This window comes from Ranitomeya imitator, chromosome 3 (genome assembly GCF_032444005.1).
Source record: "Ranitomeya imitator isolate aRanImi1 chromosome 3, aRanImi1.pri, whole genome shotgun sequence".
NCBI classification, from domain to species: Eukaryota; Metazoa; Chordata; class Amphibia; order Anura; family Dendrobatidae; genus Ranitomeya; species Ranitomeya imitator.
Genome location: NC_091284.1, coordinates 231,397,656 through 231,416,522, shown reverse-complemented (window position 1 = coordinate 231,416,522; position 18,867 = coordinate 231,397,656). Strand labels below are relative to the sequence as shown.

General features: G+C 43.6%; 1 protein-coding gene across 2 annotated transcripts in view; it reads right to left on the bottom strand.

Annotated features, from left to right (window-relative positions):
• Window positions 1-492: 492 nt before the first annotated feature.
• The window catches only part of RASSF5 (Ras association domain family member 5), a 181,809-nt gene continuing 163,434 nt past the window's right edge, over window positions 493-18,867 (bottom strand). For both annotated transcript variants that reach the window (XM_069756263.1, XM_069756264.1), the window contains 2 exons: window positions 8,862-8,977; window positions 493-2,558 (listed from right to left, as the gene is read on the bottom strand). In XM_069756263.1, coding sequence (XP_069612364.1) covers window positions 2,406-2,558; window positions 8,862-8,977 — 269 coding nt within the window. In that variant the 3' untranslated portion in view covers window positions 493-2,405. The remainder of the gene's footprint in view (window positions 2,559-8,861; window positions 8,978-18,867) is intronic.

Genomic DNA, 18,867 nt, shown 5'->3' with positions numbered 1-18,867 from the left:
CTGCAGGCGGCAGTGGTGAGTCCTCGGACCTGATGGAAGTATGTTTTTCCCACCCCAGGGACTGCTTTGGGACGTCCCATGGTTCCTGTGTCCCCCAATGAGAGGCGATAGAGAAAACAGGATTTTTAGTTGCTTACCGTAAAATCTGTTTCTCTGAGCCTTCATTGGGGGACACAGCTCCCTCCCAAGTTGAACAGCTCTGTTTATTGTGTTATACTGTTAACATTCGAGTTCTTTGAACACTCTTTGAGTGTTTGAAACTGTTAAACTGTAAATCGCTGCGGAATTTGTTGGCGCGTTATACATAAAGATTATTATTATTATATTCTTTTACATGTTGCTTCTCCTACTGCTTTCTCACTAACTGAATATCCTACTTCCTGTAGGTAGGGTGTATACTGCAGAGGAGGAGCTAACTTTTTTATTTGCATAGTGTCAGCCTCCTAGTGGCAGCAGCATACACCCATGGTTCCTGTGTCCCCCAATGAAGGCTCAGAGAAACAGATTTTACGGTAAGCAACCAAAAATCCTGTGTTTTTTGCAGTCACCATTATTCCGTGAATAACCGTAAAAACTGACGTGAATCATCTCTCATGTCTCAGCTACCCCCGGTAGCCGAGACCCCAGAGAATTTCCAACGCTGGGGGGCGCTATAACCTTATTTATCTGCGCCGTTAAAAAGTGGTGCTGAGGAATAAGTACCCTTAACTACTACCGGTAAAAGGCATATCAACAGTCGTTAAGGGGTTAAGAAAGCTTGAAGGAAGGCAAATGCAAACTAGTTTTACCTGAATTCAGTGACATTTCCTTGTGCAGTTGTTTTGAAGGAACAACGTAATGATTTATGTAAAAATCAAAGTCCTTTTCTAAATGAAAACTATTTGCAATCTGTAAGGCTTTTTTTTCTTTGCAATATCAGAAAAACTTCACCATATTCCAAGTTTGTAAACAGAGTATCCAGTTCTATTGAGTTTCACATTTCGATTAAAATACCTGAACTTCTCTTGAGTTTTGTCATACATCTTCTTAAAGGGGTATTCAGGACCAAGTTTTTTTTACTATGAGCCAAAAAGCTAGTTAGCGATTCTGTTGCTGCACGTCAACAAAGCAGCTCTTTTTCTTCTGCTCTGCTCAGAGGGCGCGACTGCTGACGTCATGCTGATGGAGAGCCACCTCCCCACAATTTTACAGTGAGGAGCCAGCTGTCAATCAGCATAACATAAACAATCCCGCCTTGTCAACAGAGCAGAGCAAAAGAGAATTTGTCGGTGTGTTGCCCGCAGAATCGCCGGCAGGAGCAGTCAGTGACTGTGCTAGACAGAACAGCCAGGTAGGTAGTTATTAACTACCTATTTGTTAGTCTTAGGCCCACAGTAACAAAAAAATAATAGTCCTCTTTCACCAGGTTTTTGCTAACCCATCTGAGAGCAGCATTATAAAGACCCTGATTCCAGTGATGTGTCCTTTACTGGGCTGCTTGCTCCAGTTTTATCTGCTGCAGATCTACCAGATCTCTGAATGCTGAGCTTTGTATAACTCCGCCCACATCACTGATTGGCAGCTGTGTACACGTGCATAGGCAGAAAGCTGCCAACCAATGATGGTGGTGGACTTATATTGAGATCATGAAGATGGAGGACTACATGACAGCAGGTTTGCTAGTCCTCTCATGATTTCCTGCTGATAAAACAGTGATTTTATTGAAAGTACACTGAGCAGCCCAATAAGTGGCACATCACTGGTATCAGGATCTTTGCATCTACATTATGCTGCTCTCTTGATTGTGTCAAAAACCTGGTGACAGGTTTCCCTTAAACCTATTTTAAAGCATACACCCCAATGCTACATCCCCCCACAGGGGTTTCCTAAATTATGACATAATTTTCAGCAATTAGAATGGCTTAAAGCAGTTCACTACTCACTTTCTAATGAATAACTTCACCGTGTGCAATAAATAAATAAATAGTACAAGTATTTAATAGGAGCAGAAGACATGGCCTGCAGCTAAAAAGCTTTATCAGACCATGACATTTCATAAAAGGTAAAATATGGCTCTTCATCTCGTTCACCTAACGCGCCAAGCTCCTGATGCCTTGTTGCAAGGTGGGTCTCAGGGAAATCTTGACTTTCTTGTAAATATAAAATACATTGTAAAGGCTATGACCCTGAGATTTTGGGGTTTGTTTTTTGGTTCAGGAAACTTGGGTCAAAAAGTGCAAATTACTCTTGCCTTGACGTGTCCAATGAAGGCACAACTAGAAACCTAATAATCATTCTTCTGTCTCATGCCTTGGAAGTAGGCTTCAACAAAACCATCAAATGTTATCCTTTTCTGCATATGATCTGTGGATGTACTACTTCCAAGAGGCAAAAATATCCGTATTCTCCATATTGGAGACTTGAAGTTATAGAGGTTTCATGGTGGCATCTGTGAGGGCTTCCTGCAGATGCTGCCGAAAGGTGGCATATTTCTTCTGCACCTGCTGGACTTTCTCCTTTTCTTCTTTGTTCAAAATCAGCAAGAAGTTTTGTAGCTCTGGAACTGTGAAGGCTTCCCACTGTGGAAAGATAGCAGAAAACTGTAGGTATTTTGTAGGTCCATGTTCTCGCCCTTTTCTTGACTAGCTTAAATTTGGGTTACCCATGTTGCCAAAACTTTCTGCTCCTATAATGATTCTACTTGGTCTGTTATATATTAATGATACATCTAGGGGTCAATTCATTAAGGTGATTACACCAGAATTCTAGCGTAAAACACCTTAATAAGGCTGGTTTCACATTTGCGTTTTTTGCCGCTGCGTTTTAGTGCAAAAAAAGCATGCGTTTTTTTCCCTATACTTAACATTAATAATCTTAATAATAATAATCTTTATTTTTATATAGCGCTAACATATTCCGCAGCGCTTTACAGTTTGCACACACATTATCATCGCTGTCCCTGATGGGGCTCACAATCTAAATTTCCTATCAGTATGTCTTTGGAAATGTGGGAGGGAACCGGAGTGCCCGGAGGAAACCCACGCAAACACGGAGAGAACATACAAACTCTTTGCAGATGTTGTCCTGGGTGGGATTAGAACCCAGGACTCCAGCGCTGCAAGGCTGCTGTGCTAACCACTGCGCCACCGTGCTGCGTTTTTTGCATGCGTTTTGTCGCCGCATGCGTCTTTTGTATGCATGCGTTGTGTTGCAGAAATGCAACATGTATTAATTTTTAGCGGCGTTTTTTTGCCGCAAAAAAAACATATTGCTGTCTATGTAAACGCATGCGTTTTTAAGCACATGCGTTTGGTTGCGTTAAAAACGCATGCGTTTTTAAAAAAAACAAAAAAAAAAACAAGAAAACACACTGATAATCCACCCCACACCATAAAATTGATAAAGGGATCCTACCCCAACCCTAACCCTACCCCTAACCCTAACGGATCCTAACCCTACCACTAACCATCCTAACCCTAAGGGTTAGGGGTAGGGTTAGGATCCGTTAGGGGTAGGGTTAGGATCCGTTAGGGTTAGGATCTGTTAGGGTTAGGATCCGTTAGGGGTAGGGTTAGGAGTAGGGTTAGGATCCCTAGGGTTACTAGGGATCCTAACCCTAAGGGATCTTAACCCTAAAGGTACTGTCACACTAGACGATATCGCTAGCGATCCGTGACGTTGCAGCGTCCTCGCTAGCGATATCGTCCAGTGTGACAGGCAGCAGCGATCAGGATCCTGCTGGGAGATCGCTGGTCGGGGAAGAAAGTCCAGAACTTTATTTCGTCGCTGGACTCCCCGTAGACATCGCTGAATCGGCGTGTGTGACACCGATTTAGCGATGTCTTCGCTGGTAACCAGGGTAAACATCGGGTAACTAAGCGCAGGGCCGCGCTTAGTAACCCGATGTTTACCCTGGTTACCATCCTAAAAGTAAAAAAACAAACACTACATACTTACCTACAGCCGTCTGTCCTCCAGCGCTGCGCTCTGCTCTCCTCCTGCACTGGCTGTGAGCGTCGGTCAGCCGGAATGCAGAGCGGTGACGTCACCGCTCTGCTTTCTGGCTGCCCGGCGCTCACAGCCAGACCAGAGAAGCAGAGCACCGAGGACAGACGGCTGTAGGTAAGTATGTAGCGTTTGTTTTTTTTTACTTTTTAGGATGGTAACCAGGGTAAACATCGGGTTACTAAGCGCGGCCCTGCGCTTAGTTACCCGATGTTTACCCTGGTTACCGGGGACCTCGGGATCGTTGGTCGCTGGAGAGCTGTCTGTGTGACAGCTCTCCAGCGACCAAACAGCGACGCTGCAGCGATCCGGATCGTTGTCGGTATCGCTGCAGCGTCGCTATGTGTGACGGGGCCTTTACCCTAGCTATTTCTGTTTAATGTTGGTTTTTCTTGTTGATTTTGATGATTGGCAGCTGTCACACACTTCTCATCATGCGTTTAAAAAATGCAAACGCATGAAAAAACGCATGTAAACGCGTCAAAACGCCGCGTTTGTAATAAAACATGCAAAAACGCATGCGTCTAAAGAACGCAATACATGCGTTTTTTTTCACCACATGTGTTTGCGTTTAAAACGCTGCGTTTTTAAACGCAAATGTGAAACCAGCCTTAGTAAGAATATTCTTGCTCAGTTCAGAAGTTGAGCAAAAATATTGCAACATTTGGCAGTTATACAGCAGTTTCGGCCAGCTACACCAGTATGGTCAGCATAGGAACATGGTGTGGGTACGCCAAAAGTACCACCACTTTAGAGGTGTAACTTTCTCCAAAATTTTCCATTACTTGGCTGGAGTACATTTCTGGCAGCAGCGCTTGCCGTCTAACAAATGCACTTAATTCAGTAAAGGGTGTTTGCTGCCTAATGAATTAGGCACATTATTCCTCAGCGAGCTCCTTCATTAAGAGTTGTGTGCGCAACGCCTATCTTAATGAATCGGCCTCGTAGGCTAGACCTGAGATCAGCAGACCAGGCAACGCTGATGACAGTTGTAGTCAGCACACTTATTAAATAATTTTTTTAAAATGCTGCGGGGTCCCCCTTATTTTTTCCTAACCAGCTGAGGCAAAGCAGACAGCTGGGGTCTGTTGATATTAAACTCACCCTGCAAGCAGTGACGTCAATAAGGTTAAAGCAGTTCATAGACTGGGTCACACAGAGCTTGCCGTGAGAATCGCTGCTTGTAACCTTAATTACATCATCACTCGTCACTGCAACCATGTTATGACGCTCAGCTCAGTGTGTTCCGGCTGACGTTTGGAGCGGTCACGTTACTGATGTCACCGCTCACCACACCATCTGGATGTAGCAGAGTTGGGGATCGTTGTGGGACCTCATCATTATGGATTAATGGGGGACAGGTGAGGATTACTTAGATTTTTTATTTTTAGGTTAATAAATGGGTAGAAGCGGGTAATGGAGAGTTATTTGTCGGAGAGTGAATGAGGGTCGGGGAGTGATTTGCACAATTAAATTACTTTTCTCTGTGTCTCTGTATTAATTTTGACTACTGGTGTTAGTAGTGGGGGAGTCTAATAGACACCTCTCCATTACTAAAACCTGGGCTTGATGTCAGCAGACATAAAACAGCTGACATCAACCCCAAAACTATTACCTCACTTGTCAACGCACCAGGGCAAGTGGGAAGAGCCGAGGCTAAGTGCCAAATTGGCGCATCTAATGCATGCAAAATTTCTAGGGTGACTGAAGGCTATTAGTCTGGGAGGGGGCCAATATTAATGGGCTGGGATGGGCCATGGATATCAGCCCGCAGCTGTCAGTTTAGCCTTTGCTGGATAGTAGAAATAGTTGGGACCCCTTGTCATTTTTGGGGGGATCCCCCTTTTTTCTAACCAGTAAATGCTTATCAGACAGCTGTGAGCTGTAATTAATAGCCTGGGAACCTTCTTGGCTATTGGCCCCTTCCCACAATAATAACAGCCACAGCTGTCTGCTTTCCCTCAGCTGGTTAGGAAAAATAAGGGGGTTCCCACACCATTTTTTTAATTTCATACTTGCGATACACAGACGGCAGTGCTGACTACAACTGTCATTAGCGTCAACTGATCTTGCTGATCGCAGGGAGACCAGGAGACGATGATGACAGTTGGATTCGGCATCCAGCGCCTTGGAAAAGCATTAAGTGTACTCCTTTTTCCCAGACGCCGGTACGTGTCACACGAATAGCATTGGTACTGTTTTTTTCTACTACTGATAATATTAGGATGTGTGAAAGTTGCCTTAAATGGAACCTGTCAGCAGAATTTTGCTATTGAAGCAGAAGCCATGCTGCTGCAGGTAATTAAATACTAAACGTCATCATGGACATGCATGAAAGCTGTCCATATGGTCATCTTTCATCAGTTAATCGTGACTTGTATGATAATCAGTTACCCTGAGTCATTGGAGTGTTGCATCAGCATGACAAGTTATTGAAACACACCCAGGACAGAGTGATTGACATCTCCCAGCATAAATATAAACACCTATTCATACTGTGAGGATATCGCTGTGTACTGGGTATGTTTGCAGGTAGGACGTCTGTCACTATGTATGTGTCATGGTGACAGCTATCACACTTTCTCAGACATGCTGAATTAATGCCTGAATGACTTAACCCCTTCACCCCCGGAACTGTTTTCGTCTTTCGGTCCCCTCCTTCCCAGAGCCATAACTTTTTTATTTTTCCGTCAATATGGCCATGTGAGGGCTTATTTTTTGCGGAACGAGTTGTACTTTTGAACGACATCATTGGTTTTACCATGCCGTGTAACAGAAAACGGGAAAAAAAATTCCAAGTGTGATGAAATTGCAAAAAAAGTGCAATATCACACTTGTTTTTTGTTTGGCTTTTTTGCTAGGTTCACCAAATGCTAAAACTGACCTGCCATTATGATTCTCCAGGTCATTGCGAGTTCATAGACACGTAACATGTCTAGGTTCTTTTTTATCTAAGTGGTGAAAAAAAATTCCAAAGTTTGCTAAAAAAAAAAATTGCGCGATTTTCTGATACACGTAGCGTCTCCAATTTTCGTGATCTGGGGTCAGGTGAGGGCTTATTTTTTGCGTGCCGAGCTGATGTTTTTAACGATACCATTTTGGTGCAGATATGTTCTTTTGATCGCCCGTTATTGCATTTTAATGCAATGTTGCGGCGACCAAAAAAATGTAATTTTGTCGTTTTGATTTTTTTTTCGCTACGCCAATTAGCGATCAGGTTAATCCTTTGTTTTTATTGATAGATCGGGCGATTCTGAACGAGGCGATACCAATTATGTGTATTTTTAATTTTTTTTTATTGTTTTATTTTGATTGGGGCGAAAGGGGGGTGATTTGAACTTTTATTTATTTTTTATTTTTTTTATATTTTTAAACACTTTTTTTTTTAATTTTGGCATGCTTCAATAGCCTCCATAGGAGGCTAGAAGCATGCACTACACGATCGGCTCTGCTACATAGAGGTGAAGTACAGATCACCTCTATGTAGCAGAAAGGCAGGTGTACTTTGAACGCCGACCACAGGGTGGCGATCAAAGCAAACGGCCATCAACAACCATAGAGGTCTCAAGGAGACCTCTGGTTGTTATGGCGATCCACCGCTGACCCCCGATCATGTGACGGGGGTCAGCGGTGCGAGCACCTCTGGCCGCGCGGCCGGGAGCACTAGTGAAATGCCGCTGTCAGCGCTTGACGGCGGCATTTAACTAGTTAATGGGCGCGAGCGGATCGCGATTCCGCTTGCGCTCATTGCGCGCACATATCAGCTGTACAAAACAGCTGACATGTCGCGGCTTTGAAGTGGGTTCACCGCCGGAGCCCACCTCAAAGCGGGGGATCTGCCAGCTGATGTACTATTCCGTCAGCTGGCAGAAAGGGGTTAAAGAGGTTGTCCACTACTTTATCACTGATTACTTATTCTTTGGATAGGTCATCAATGGTTGAATGGCTTGAGTCAGACACTTGGCACTCCCCATCTATCATGGAAATGCTCAATTGCGGAGCTGCTCTGTCTTCTGATAGTGGCCGCGGCAGGGTACTGAACATGTGCCTCCTATTCCAATCAATAGGAGGCAGATGTGCAGTTCCCTGCAATGGCCACTATCAGAAGACAGAGCAGCTCCGCAATTGAGCATTTCCGCCCCCCCCCCCCCCCATAGAGAACAGCTGATTGGGGGGAGGGTGGAACGTGCTGACAAATTCGCTTTAAGGGCTTTTTTTCACTTGCGAGGAACATGTCCGTGTCTCGCATGTGGAAACGAAGCTCTGGCGCCAGCACTGTGGAGCGGAGCGTGCGGCCGCATAGCAACACATTTAGCCGCACGCTCCGCTCCACAGTGCCGGCGCCAGAGCTTCGTTTCCACATGCGAGACATGGACGTGTTCCTCGCAAGTGAAAACAAGCCCTAAAGGTAATTACCACCTAATATATGAGAGCAGCATAATGTAAAGAGACAGTCACTGATTCCAGTGATGTCACTTACTGAGCTGCTTGCTGTAGTTTTGATAGATTCAATGTTTTATCAGCAGGACCTTATCACTCGAGGACTAGTGAACCCTGCTGCCATTTAGTCCTCCATATTTATGATATCTGTATAGTCATGTCTTCACAGCTTTCTGCCTATGCACAGTTTACATAAAAATTTGCCAATCAGCGATGTGGGGGGTTATACAGAGCGCTGCATTCAGAAACCTGGTAAATCTTCAGCAGATAACATTGTGATTTTTGCAAAACTGCAGCAAGCAGCCCTATAGGTGATACATCACTGGTATTAGGATCTCTACATCATTATGCTCTTAGAAGGAGTAGCAAAAAATTGGTGGTCAATTACCTTTAAGCTCGCAGTCACTAAAAGAGAGGTTTTTATAGAAAATACTCACTTGAACTTCTCCTGTTTCATTTTCCTTTAGTACAAAGCTGAGCTTTTCAGTTTCTGGCCCAGCTAAAAGCCGCAAGTATAGCGGATGTTCTGTTAACGCAAGCTTCTGAAAAAGAACTGGAGAATTGCAAGTGTTAATGACCAGAATGCATGTTCTACCACTAAACAACAAGAACAAATATAAGCTTCTGTGATATTTTATCAAAGTTGGGTGTTTTCATTTGATACTTCATTAAGAAATGCAAAATTTTAAGACTTCACTTAGACAGCCATACCAGGGTCACATTATCACCAAAAGACCGAAACTCCCACGGTTCAAGTAAACAGAAGTCTTACGGCCATGAACTACTCCCAAAAATACAGCCGCATTCCGGCCATCTAGAGGAGATCTGTTGCACAGCTAAGATACTGCTGCCTCCTTCCTGCGACATTTATATCCTCTTCTTGGTCTCCTACTAAGGCCGGAGTCATACTAGACCGTAATACGGCCGAGTGTAATGCGATAAAAAAATCCCATAGCACCCGGCTCAATGTTAATCAATGAGGCAGCTCTTATCCGTTGTTTTCTCGGCCGTATTCAGGATCCGAGTGAAATCGTAGCATGCTGCGATTGTCAGCGTATCTCGGCCGAGAATCGCCAAAGAAAGTCTATGGGGGCGAGAAAAAATCATATTACACACGGACCATCAGTGTGACTTGCGAAAAATACGCAGCGGTGTTCTATAGAAAAGCCGGCAATTCAGTGCAGTGTACAGTAAAATCACACTGACAGAATAGAATAGGTAGAATAAATGTGTACACATAGTATAGGTATATATATATATATATATATATATATATATATATATATATACACACATATATATATGAAAACAGCTGAAAAACTAAAAAAAAAGTGGACTTTATTGCCCAAACGGCGTGGCAACGTTTCGGATATAGTATCCTTTCTCAAGGACCTTTTCAGAATATTTTCCCAGGCTCGAGTTTATATGAGTTCATCCAGCAGAGGGCGCATCACCGCGACTCGAGGTAACTACAGTACATTCCCCTGCATTCCATTCATTCACCAAGTTTTACAGGCCGGGGCAGCTGCATTAGCAGAGCTCCTGGGTGTAAAATGATTTAACCCCTTCAGATGAATTTACAGCGTGGGACAAAACTGTAACGACGGAAGGTATGGAATATTGTTGTTTGTTTTTTTTTTTACTTTGTTTCAGGTGACAATGGCCTTCAGGTGGATTAAGAGTATAATAAAATATAAAAACACCATGTGTCTTTATTTCATCAAAATACTTTTTAATAATGTGAGTGTGTTTTATTAACCATTTCGTATAGCATTACAATAGCAAGGTGACATTAACCCTTCATTACCCCATATCCCCCCGCTACAGGGAAGTGGGAAGAGAGAGGCTAAGTGCCAGAATAGGCGCATCTTACAGATGTGCCTTTTCTGGGGTGGCTGGGGGCAGATGTTTTTAGCCGGTGGTGGGGGGGGGGCAATAACCATGGTCCCTCTCGAGGCTATTAATATCTGCCCTCAGTCACTGGCTTTCCCACGCTGGCGGAGAAAATTGTGCGGGAGCCCATGCCAATTTTTTCCGGGATTTAACCCTTTAATTTAATAGCTAGAGACCCCAAAGTTGACACAAAGACACTTCTTACATTACTAAAGAGGAATATGTAATAAAATAAGGGATATGAGATGGTTTACTGTATGTAATCCATGTCTCATATCCTGTCGGGTTTGTGAAGGAGATAGGAAAAGCCGGCAATTGAATTACCGGCTTTTCTGCCATCTAGCGCTGTATGAAATATAAATATATGTATATATATATATGTCTCACTGACATATATATATATTTAGACTGTATATATGTTTTTAATAATTTTTGAGGCCATGGATCCATTCTACGTCTGTTTTGCAAGCCGGCGAGAAAATCTCGCCATACGGATGCCATACGGATGTCACACGGATAATTTGATGCGAGAAAATCGCATCCTCGCCCTGCACACGGATCACTGTTTTGTAAACATTTGTGCGATTCTCATCCGTGTAAAATGAACTGTATTTTTATACGTTGTGTGTGTCCCCGGCCTAATAATCACACTTGCAAATGTATACGTTACTGCAAGAATGAAATCACTCTCGCCATTCGAGAATTTTTTTTTCCACAAAACCAAAGGTTATAAAGAGCCAATATGCGGTTTTAAATAAGAGAGGGAAGCTGCTCATTATATAGTATAGTACACTCAAAACCAGGGGTTGTCAATTAATTATCCCTAGGGGCCACATTAGTGACCATAACTGCTGCGGATGGCCGAACCATACGTAGAAATTCTATTCAATATTAACAATAATGTATTATTACTGCTATTTTACATTAATATTCATTTTATTTCTTATTATTGAGATCAAAACCATATCATTTACTGATTTTTTTTTTATAACATTTATAAAAAGCAGTAAATCATACCGCTCCTATGATTCAGCCCTTTTAATATAATCAACAGTTCCCCCAAAAACAGTATGATGTTCCCACATCTCCCACACATATTATCATGGTCCCACAGTTCCCCACACAGTATACCGGACCCCACAGCCATCTACACACACAGTATGATGGCTTCTACAGCCATGCACGCAGTATTACACCCCCACAGCCTCCAAAAAAGGGTGTGATACTAAACACAGTACGATGGCCCTGATCACAGTATGATCTCCTGATGATGATATGATCTCCTGATGAAAGTATGACAGCTTTCCAACACACTATGATGGCACACTATGATAGCCCCTAATTTTTTTTATCCCACACACTGAGAAAGATGACACCCATGCAGTATGATCCTCTACCCTATATACATAATGATGACCCTCACAACAGCCCCCAATACACAGCTATCACAGCCCTCCAATACAGAATGATTAACATCACAGCCCCCCTACACTGAATGATGACCCCTTTAATGTGATCCCCACAGTTATGATCACTCGCAACCCACCAACACATGATGTCACCAACAAAGTATGATCCCACCACAGTCCCCAAATGGAGAATAATGCACTCCAAAGTATGATTCTCACATGCCCCAAACACGTAATGATGGCCTCACATATACCACCCACAAGTGAATAACAAAAAAAACAACACTACTTCACCTCACCCCCAGCGTGCTGCTCCAGTCTTTGTTATACACACTGAGGCTCCACAGCAGGCGCGATCAAATGGTGTAATCATGCCTGTTACGCTAAGACAGTCGCACAGGTTGATTGGTGGAAGACTGATCTGAATGCTCCCGCCATCATTATATTCACCAGTATCTGCAACCCGAGAATCTAGATACTGGTAAAGTCGAGACGTTGGATAGAAATGTGGAGCACAGCTGCAACTGTAGTTTGAACAGGTCTACTGTAAACCAATATATGACTATTTTAATGTTAGTCTGATTTTAGGTGATTGCAGTACCAGTACCTCAAGTTCTATTGAACAAGATTTCAGTTGGAAGATGGCCTAAAGAAGATCTTGCGCTAAGTTTTCCCTCTAAATGGAGGCCCAACATGCCTCCTTCTCTAAAATACATCATGCCTAAATGAGTTCCAGGTAAGGTCTCATTCTGACATCAATATTTTTCACTCACACAAAAAAAAATGGTATAAGTGTCATTGGGTCAACAGTTTCATCAACATGTCATTAATAATTTTCACATTTGGATACATAAATTACAATTATATAAGATGCCTCTCCATTACTAACCCCATAGTCAGATTGTAAATAAACACACAGCCAGAATAAAGTCCTTTATCTGAAATAAAAATACACACAATTTTACTTTTTTATTTAAGAAACAAAATTATACTCACCTTACGCCCATTCCATTGTTGCCCTTGTCCCTTGTAAAAAAAAATAAAAATAATGAAGAACAATAATACTTACCTAATGTTCATTCCATTGAAGCCCTGGTCTCCTGAAAAAACAAAAATAAAAGACAACCATATCCCTCACCTATCTGATATACTGTCCCACGCCGTAATCCATGTCACGTGACAATGAGCTACTGCGAGCGGCATTGTTAGTGACTAGCAGTGACGTAATTGAGGTTACCACAGATCACTGAGGCTGCGAGCTGGGCTGATGAACTGCGGTGACCTCTGTGAAATCACCGCTAGCAAAGTGAGACTTTCTAGCGCTCATCACACTGAGGTCACCGCAGTTCATCGGCCCAGCTCACAGCAAAGTGACCTGTGGTAACCTCACCACTAGTCACTGACTCTCCACAGCAGCTCATTCTCCCATGACATGGCGTGGGACAGTATGTCGGACAGGTGAGGGATATGGTTGTTTTTTATTTTTGTTTTTTTTTACAAGAGAACAGGGCTTAGGTGAGTATTGCTGTTTTTTTATTTCTTTTTTTTTTTTTACAGAGGACCGTGGAATGGGCATAAGGTGAGTATAGCTTTGTTTTCAGTTTTAAATAAAAAAGTAAAATGGTGTGTATTTTTATTTCAAATAAAGGACTTTATTCTTGCTACGTGTTTATTTCCAATCTGACTATAGGGTTAGTAATGGATATGCATCTTTTAGACATCTCTCCATTACTAACTTGTGGGCTTGATGTCAGCGGACATAAAACAGCTGACATCAACCCCACAAATATTAACCCAGCACCACATGATGGGAAGGTGGGAAGAGCCAGCCAAAGCGCCAGAATTGGCACATCTAATAGATGCGCCTTTTCTGTGGCAGCTGAAAGCTGCTATTTTCAGGCTTGGGTTCAATATCCATGGCCCCTTACCACCGTGAAAATACCACCCCCAGCTATCTGCTTTAGCTTGGCTGGGTGTAAAAAAAAATGGGGGGGATCCCACACAATTTTTTTAAATTATTTGTTTAACCCCTTCATGACCCAGCCTATTTTGACCTTAAAGACCTTGCCGTTTTTTGCAATTCTGACCAGTGTCCCTTCATGAGGTAATAACTCAGGAACGCTTCAATGGATCATAGCGGTTCTGAGATTGTTTTTTCGTGACATATTGGGCTTCATGTTAGTGGTAAATTTAGGTCAATAAATTCTGTGTTTATTTGTGATAAAAACGGAAATTTGGCGAAAATTTTGAAAATTTCGCAATTTTCACATTTTTAATTTTTATTCTGTTAAACCAGAGAGTTATGTGACACAAAATAGTTAATAAATAACATTTCCCACACGTCTACTTTACATCAGCACAATTTTGGAAACAAAATTTTTTTTTGCTAGGAAGTTATAAGGGTTAAAATTTGACCAGCGATTTCTCATTTTTACAACGAAATTTACAAAACCATTTTTTTTAGGGACCACCTCACATTTGAAGTCAGTTTGAGGGGTCTATATGGCTGAAAATACCCAAAAGTGACACCATTCTAAAAACTGCACCCCTCAAGGTGCACAAAACCACATTCAAGAAGTTTATTAACCCTTCAGGTGCTTCACAGCAGCAGAAGCAACATGGAAGGAAAAAATGAACATTTAACTTTTTAGTCACAAAAATGATTTTTCAGCAACAATTTTTTTATTTTCCCAATGGTAAAAGGAGAAACTGAACCACGTAAGTTGTTGTCCAATTTGTCCTGAGTACGCTGATACCTCATATGTGGGGGTAAACCACTGTTTGGGCGCACGGCAGGGCTTGGAAGGGAAGGAGCGCCATTTGACTTTTTGAATGAAAAATTGGCTGCACTCTTTAGCGGACACCATGTCACATTTGGAGAGCCCCCGTGTGCCTAAAAATTGGAGCTCCCCCACAAGTGACCCTATTTTGGAAACTAGACGCCCCAAGGAACTTATCTAGATGCATAGTGAGCCCTTTAAACCCCCAGGTGCTTCACAAATTGATCCGTAAAAATGAAAAAGTACTTTTTTTTCACAAAAAAATTCTTTTAGCCTCAATTTTTTCATTTTCACATGGACAACAGGATAAAATGGATCCTAAAATTTGTTTGGCAATTTCTCCTGAGTACACCGATACTTCACATGTGGGGGTAAACCACTGTTTGGGCACATGGTAAGGCTCGGAAGGGAAGGAGCACCATTTGACTTTTTGAATGAAAAATTATCTCCATCGTTAGCGGACACCATGTCGCGTTTGGAGAGACCCTGTGTGCTTAAACATTGGAGCTCCCCCACAAGTGACCCCATTTTGGAAACTGGACCCCCCAAGGAACTTATCTAGATGCCTAGTGAGCACTTTAAACCCTCAGGTGCTTCACAAATTGATCCGTAAAAATGAAAAAGTACTTTTTTTTCACAAAAAATTTATTTTCGCCTCAATTTTTTCATTTTCACATGGGCAATAGGATAAAATGGATCCTAAAATTTGTTGAGCAATTTCTCCCGAGTACGCCGATACCTCATATGTGGGGGTAAACCACTGTTTGGGCACACGGCAGGGCTCGGAAGGGAAGGCGCGCCTTTTAACTTTTTGAATGGAAAATTAGCTCCAATTGTTAGCGGACACCATGTCGCATTTGGAGAGCCCCTGTGTGCCTATGCAATGGAGGTCCCCCACAAGTGACCCCATTTTGGAAACTAGACCCCCCAAGGAACTTATCTAGATGCATACTGAGCACTTTAAACCCCCAGGTGCTTCACAGAAGTTTATAATGCAGAGCCATGAAAATAAAAAATAATTTTTCTTTTCTCAAAAATGATTTTTTAGCCTGGAATTTCCTATTTTGCCAATGGTAATAGGAGAAATTGGACCACAAATGTTGTTGTCCAGTTTGTCCTGAGTATGCAGATACCCCATATGTGGGGGTAAACCACTGTTTGGGCGCACGGCAGGGCTCAGAAGGGAAGGCACGCCATTTGGCTTTTTAAATGAAAAATTATCTCCAATCATTAGCGGACACCATGTCGCGTTTGGAGAGCCCCTGTGTGCCTAAACATTGGAGATCCCCCACAAATTACCCCATTTTGGAAACTAGACCCCCAAAGGAACTAATCTAGATGTGTAGTGAGCACTTTGAACCCTCAAGTGCTTCACAGAAGTTTATAACGCAGAGCCATGAAAATAAAAAAAAAAATTATTTTCTCAAAAATGAATTTTAGCCCGCAATTTTTTATTTTCCCAAGGGTAACAGGAGAAATTTGACCCCAAAAGTTGTTGTCCAGTTTCTCCTGAGTACGCTGATACCCCATATGTGGGGGTAAACCACTGTTTAGGCACATGCTGGGGCTCGGAAGTGAAGTAGTGACGTTTTGAAATGCAGACTTTGATGGAATGCTCTGTGGGCGTCACGTTGCGTTTGCAGAGCCCCTGATGTGGCTAAACAGTAGAAACCCCCCACAAGTGACCCCATTTTGGAAACTAGACCCCGAAAGGAACTTATCTAGATGTGAGGTGAGCACTTTGAACCCCCAAGTGCTTCACAGAAGTTCATAACAGAGCAGTGAAAATAATAAATACGTTTTCTTTCCTCAAAAATAATTTTTTAGCCCAGAATTTTTTATTTTCCCAAGGGTTACAGGAGAAATTGGACCACAAAAGTTGTTGTCCAGTTTCTCCTGAGTACGCTGATACCCCATGTGTGGGGGTAAACCACTGTTTGGGCACACGTGGGGGCTCAGAAGGGAAGTAGTGACTTTTGAAATGCAGACTTTGATGGAATGGTCTGCGGGCGTCACGTTGCGTTTGCAGAGCCCCTGGTGTGCCTAAACAGTAGAAACCCCCCACAAGTGACCCCATTTTGGAAACTAGACCCCCAAAGGAACTTATCTAGATGTGTGGTGAGCACTTTCAACCCCCAAGTGCTTTACAGAAGTTTATAACGCAGAGCCGTGAAAATAATAAATACGTTTTCTTTCCTCAAAAATAATTTTTTAGCCCAGAATTTTTTATTTTCCCAAGGGTTACAGGAGAAATTGGACCACAAAAGTTGTTGTCCAGTTTCTCCTGAGTACGCTGATGCCCCATGTGTGGGGGTAAACCACTGTTTGGGCACACGTGGGGGCTCAGAAGGGAAGTAGTGACTTTTGAAATGCAGACTTTGATGGAATGGTCTGCGGGCGTCACGTTGCGTTTGCAGAGCCCCTGGTGTGCCTAAACAGTAGAAACCCCCCACAAGTGACCCCATTTTGGAAACTAGACCCCCCAAGGAACTTATCTAGATATGTGGTGAGCACTTTGAACCCCCAAGTGCTTCACAGACGTTTACAACGCAGAGCCGTGAAAATAAAAAATCATTTTTCTTTCCTCAAAAATGATGTTTTAGCAAGCAATTTTTTATTTTCTCAAGGGTAACAGGAGAAATTGGACCCCAGTAATTGTTGCGCAGTTTGTCCTGAGTATGCTGGTACCCCATATGTGGGGGTAAACCACTGTTTGGGCACACGTCGGGGTTCGGAAGTGAGGGAGCACCATTTGAATTTTTGAATACAAGATTGGCTGGAATCAATGGTGGCGCCATGTTGCGTTTGGAGACCCCCTGAAGTGCCTAAACAGTGGAAACCCCTCAATTCTACCTCCAACACACCCCTAACCCTTATCCCAACTGTAGCCGTAACCCTAATCACAACCCTAACCCCAACACACCCCTAACCCTAACCACAACCCTAATTCCAACCCAACTCTAAGGCTATGTGCCAACGTTGCGGATTCGTATGAGATTTTTCAGCATCATTTTTGAAAAATCCGCGGGTAAAAGGCACTGCGTTTTACCTGTGGATTTACCGTGGATTTCCAGTGTTTTTTGTGCGGATTTCACCTGTGGATTCCTATTGAGGAACAGGTGTAAAACGCTGCGGAATCCGCACAAAGAATTGGCATGCTGCGGAAAATTCAACGCAGCGTTCCCGCGCGGTATTTTCTGCACCATGGGCACAGCGGATTTGGTTTTCCATATGTTTACATGGTACTGTAAACCTGATGGAACACTGCTGCGGATCCGCAGCGGCCAATCCGCACCGTGTGCACATAGCCTAATTCTAAAGGTATGTGCACACGCTGCGGAAAACGCTGCGGATCCGCAGCAGTTTCCCATGAGTTTACAGTTCAATGTGAACCTACGGGAACCAAAAATCGCTGTACACATGCTGCGGAAAAACTGCACGGAAACGCAGCGGTTTACATTCCGCAGCATGTCACTTCTTTCTGCGGATTCCGCAGCGGTTTTACAACTGCTCCAATAGAAAATCGCAGTTGTAAAACCGCAGTGAAATGCGCAGAAAAACCGCGGTAAATCCACGATAAATCGGCAGCGGTTTAGCACTGTGGATTTTTCAAATCCGCTGCGGAAAAATCCGCATAGGACCAGAATACGTGTGCACATACCGAAACCCTAACCCTAGCCCTAACCCTAACCCTAACCCTAACCCTACCCCTAACCCTACCCCTAACCCTACCCCTAACCCTAGTTCTTACCCCAACCTTAGTGAAAAAAAAAAAATTCTTTATTTTTTTTATTGTCCCTATCTATGGGGGTGACAAAGGGGGGGGGGGGTCATTTACTATTTTTTTTATTTTGATCACTGAGATAGGTTATATCTCAGTGATCAAAATTCACTCTGGAACGAATCTGCCGGCCGGCAGATTCGGCGGGCGCACTGCACATGCGCCCGCCATTTTGGAAGATGGCGGCGCCCAGGAAAGAAGACGGACGGACCTCGGGCGGCCAGGTAAGTATAAGGGGGGGGAGATCAGGGCACGGGGGGGGGGGCGTCGGAGCACGGGGGGTGGATCGGAGCATGGGGGGGGTGGATCGGAACACGGGAGGGAGGATTGGAGCACGGGGAAGGATTGGAGCACGGGGTGAGGGATCGCTGTGCGGGGGGGGTGGATCGGAGCACGGGGGGGGTCGCTGTGTGCGGGGGGGGGATCGGAGTGCGGGGGGGTTTGATTGGAGCGCGGGGGGTGTGATTGGTGCACGGGGAAGCGGACAGGAGGACGGGGGAGCGGAGCACAGGACGGAGGGGAGCAGACCACAGATCGGGGGGCTGGGGGGGCGATCGGAGGGGTGGGGTGGGTGCACATA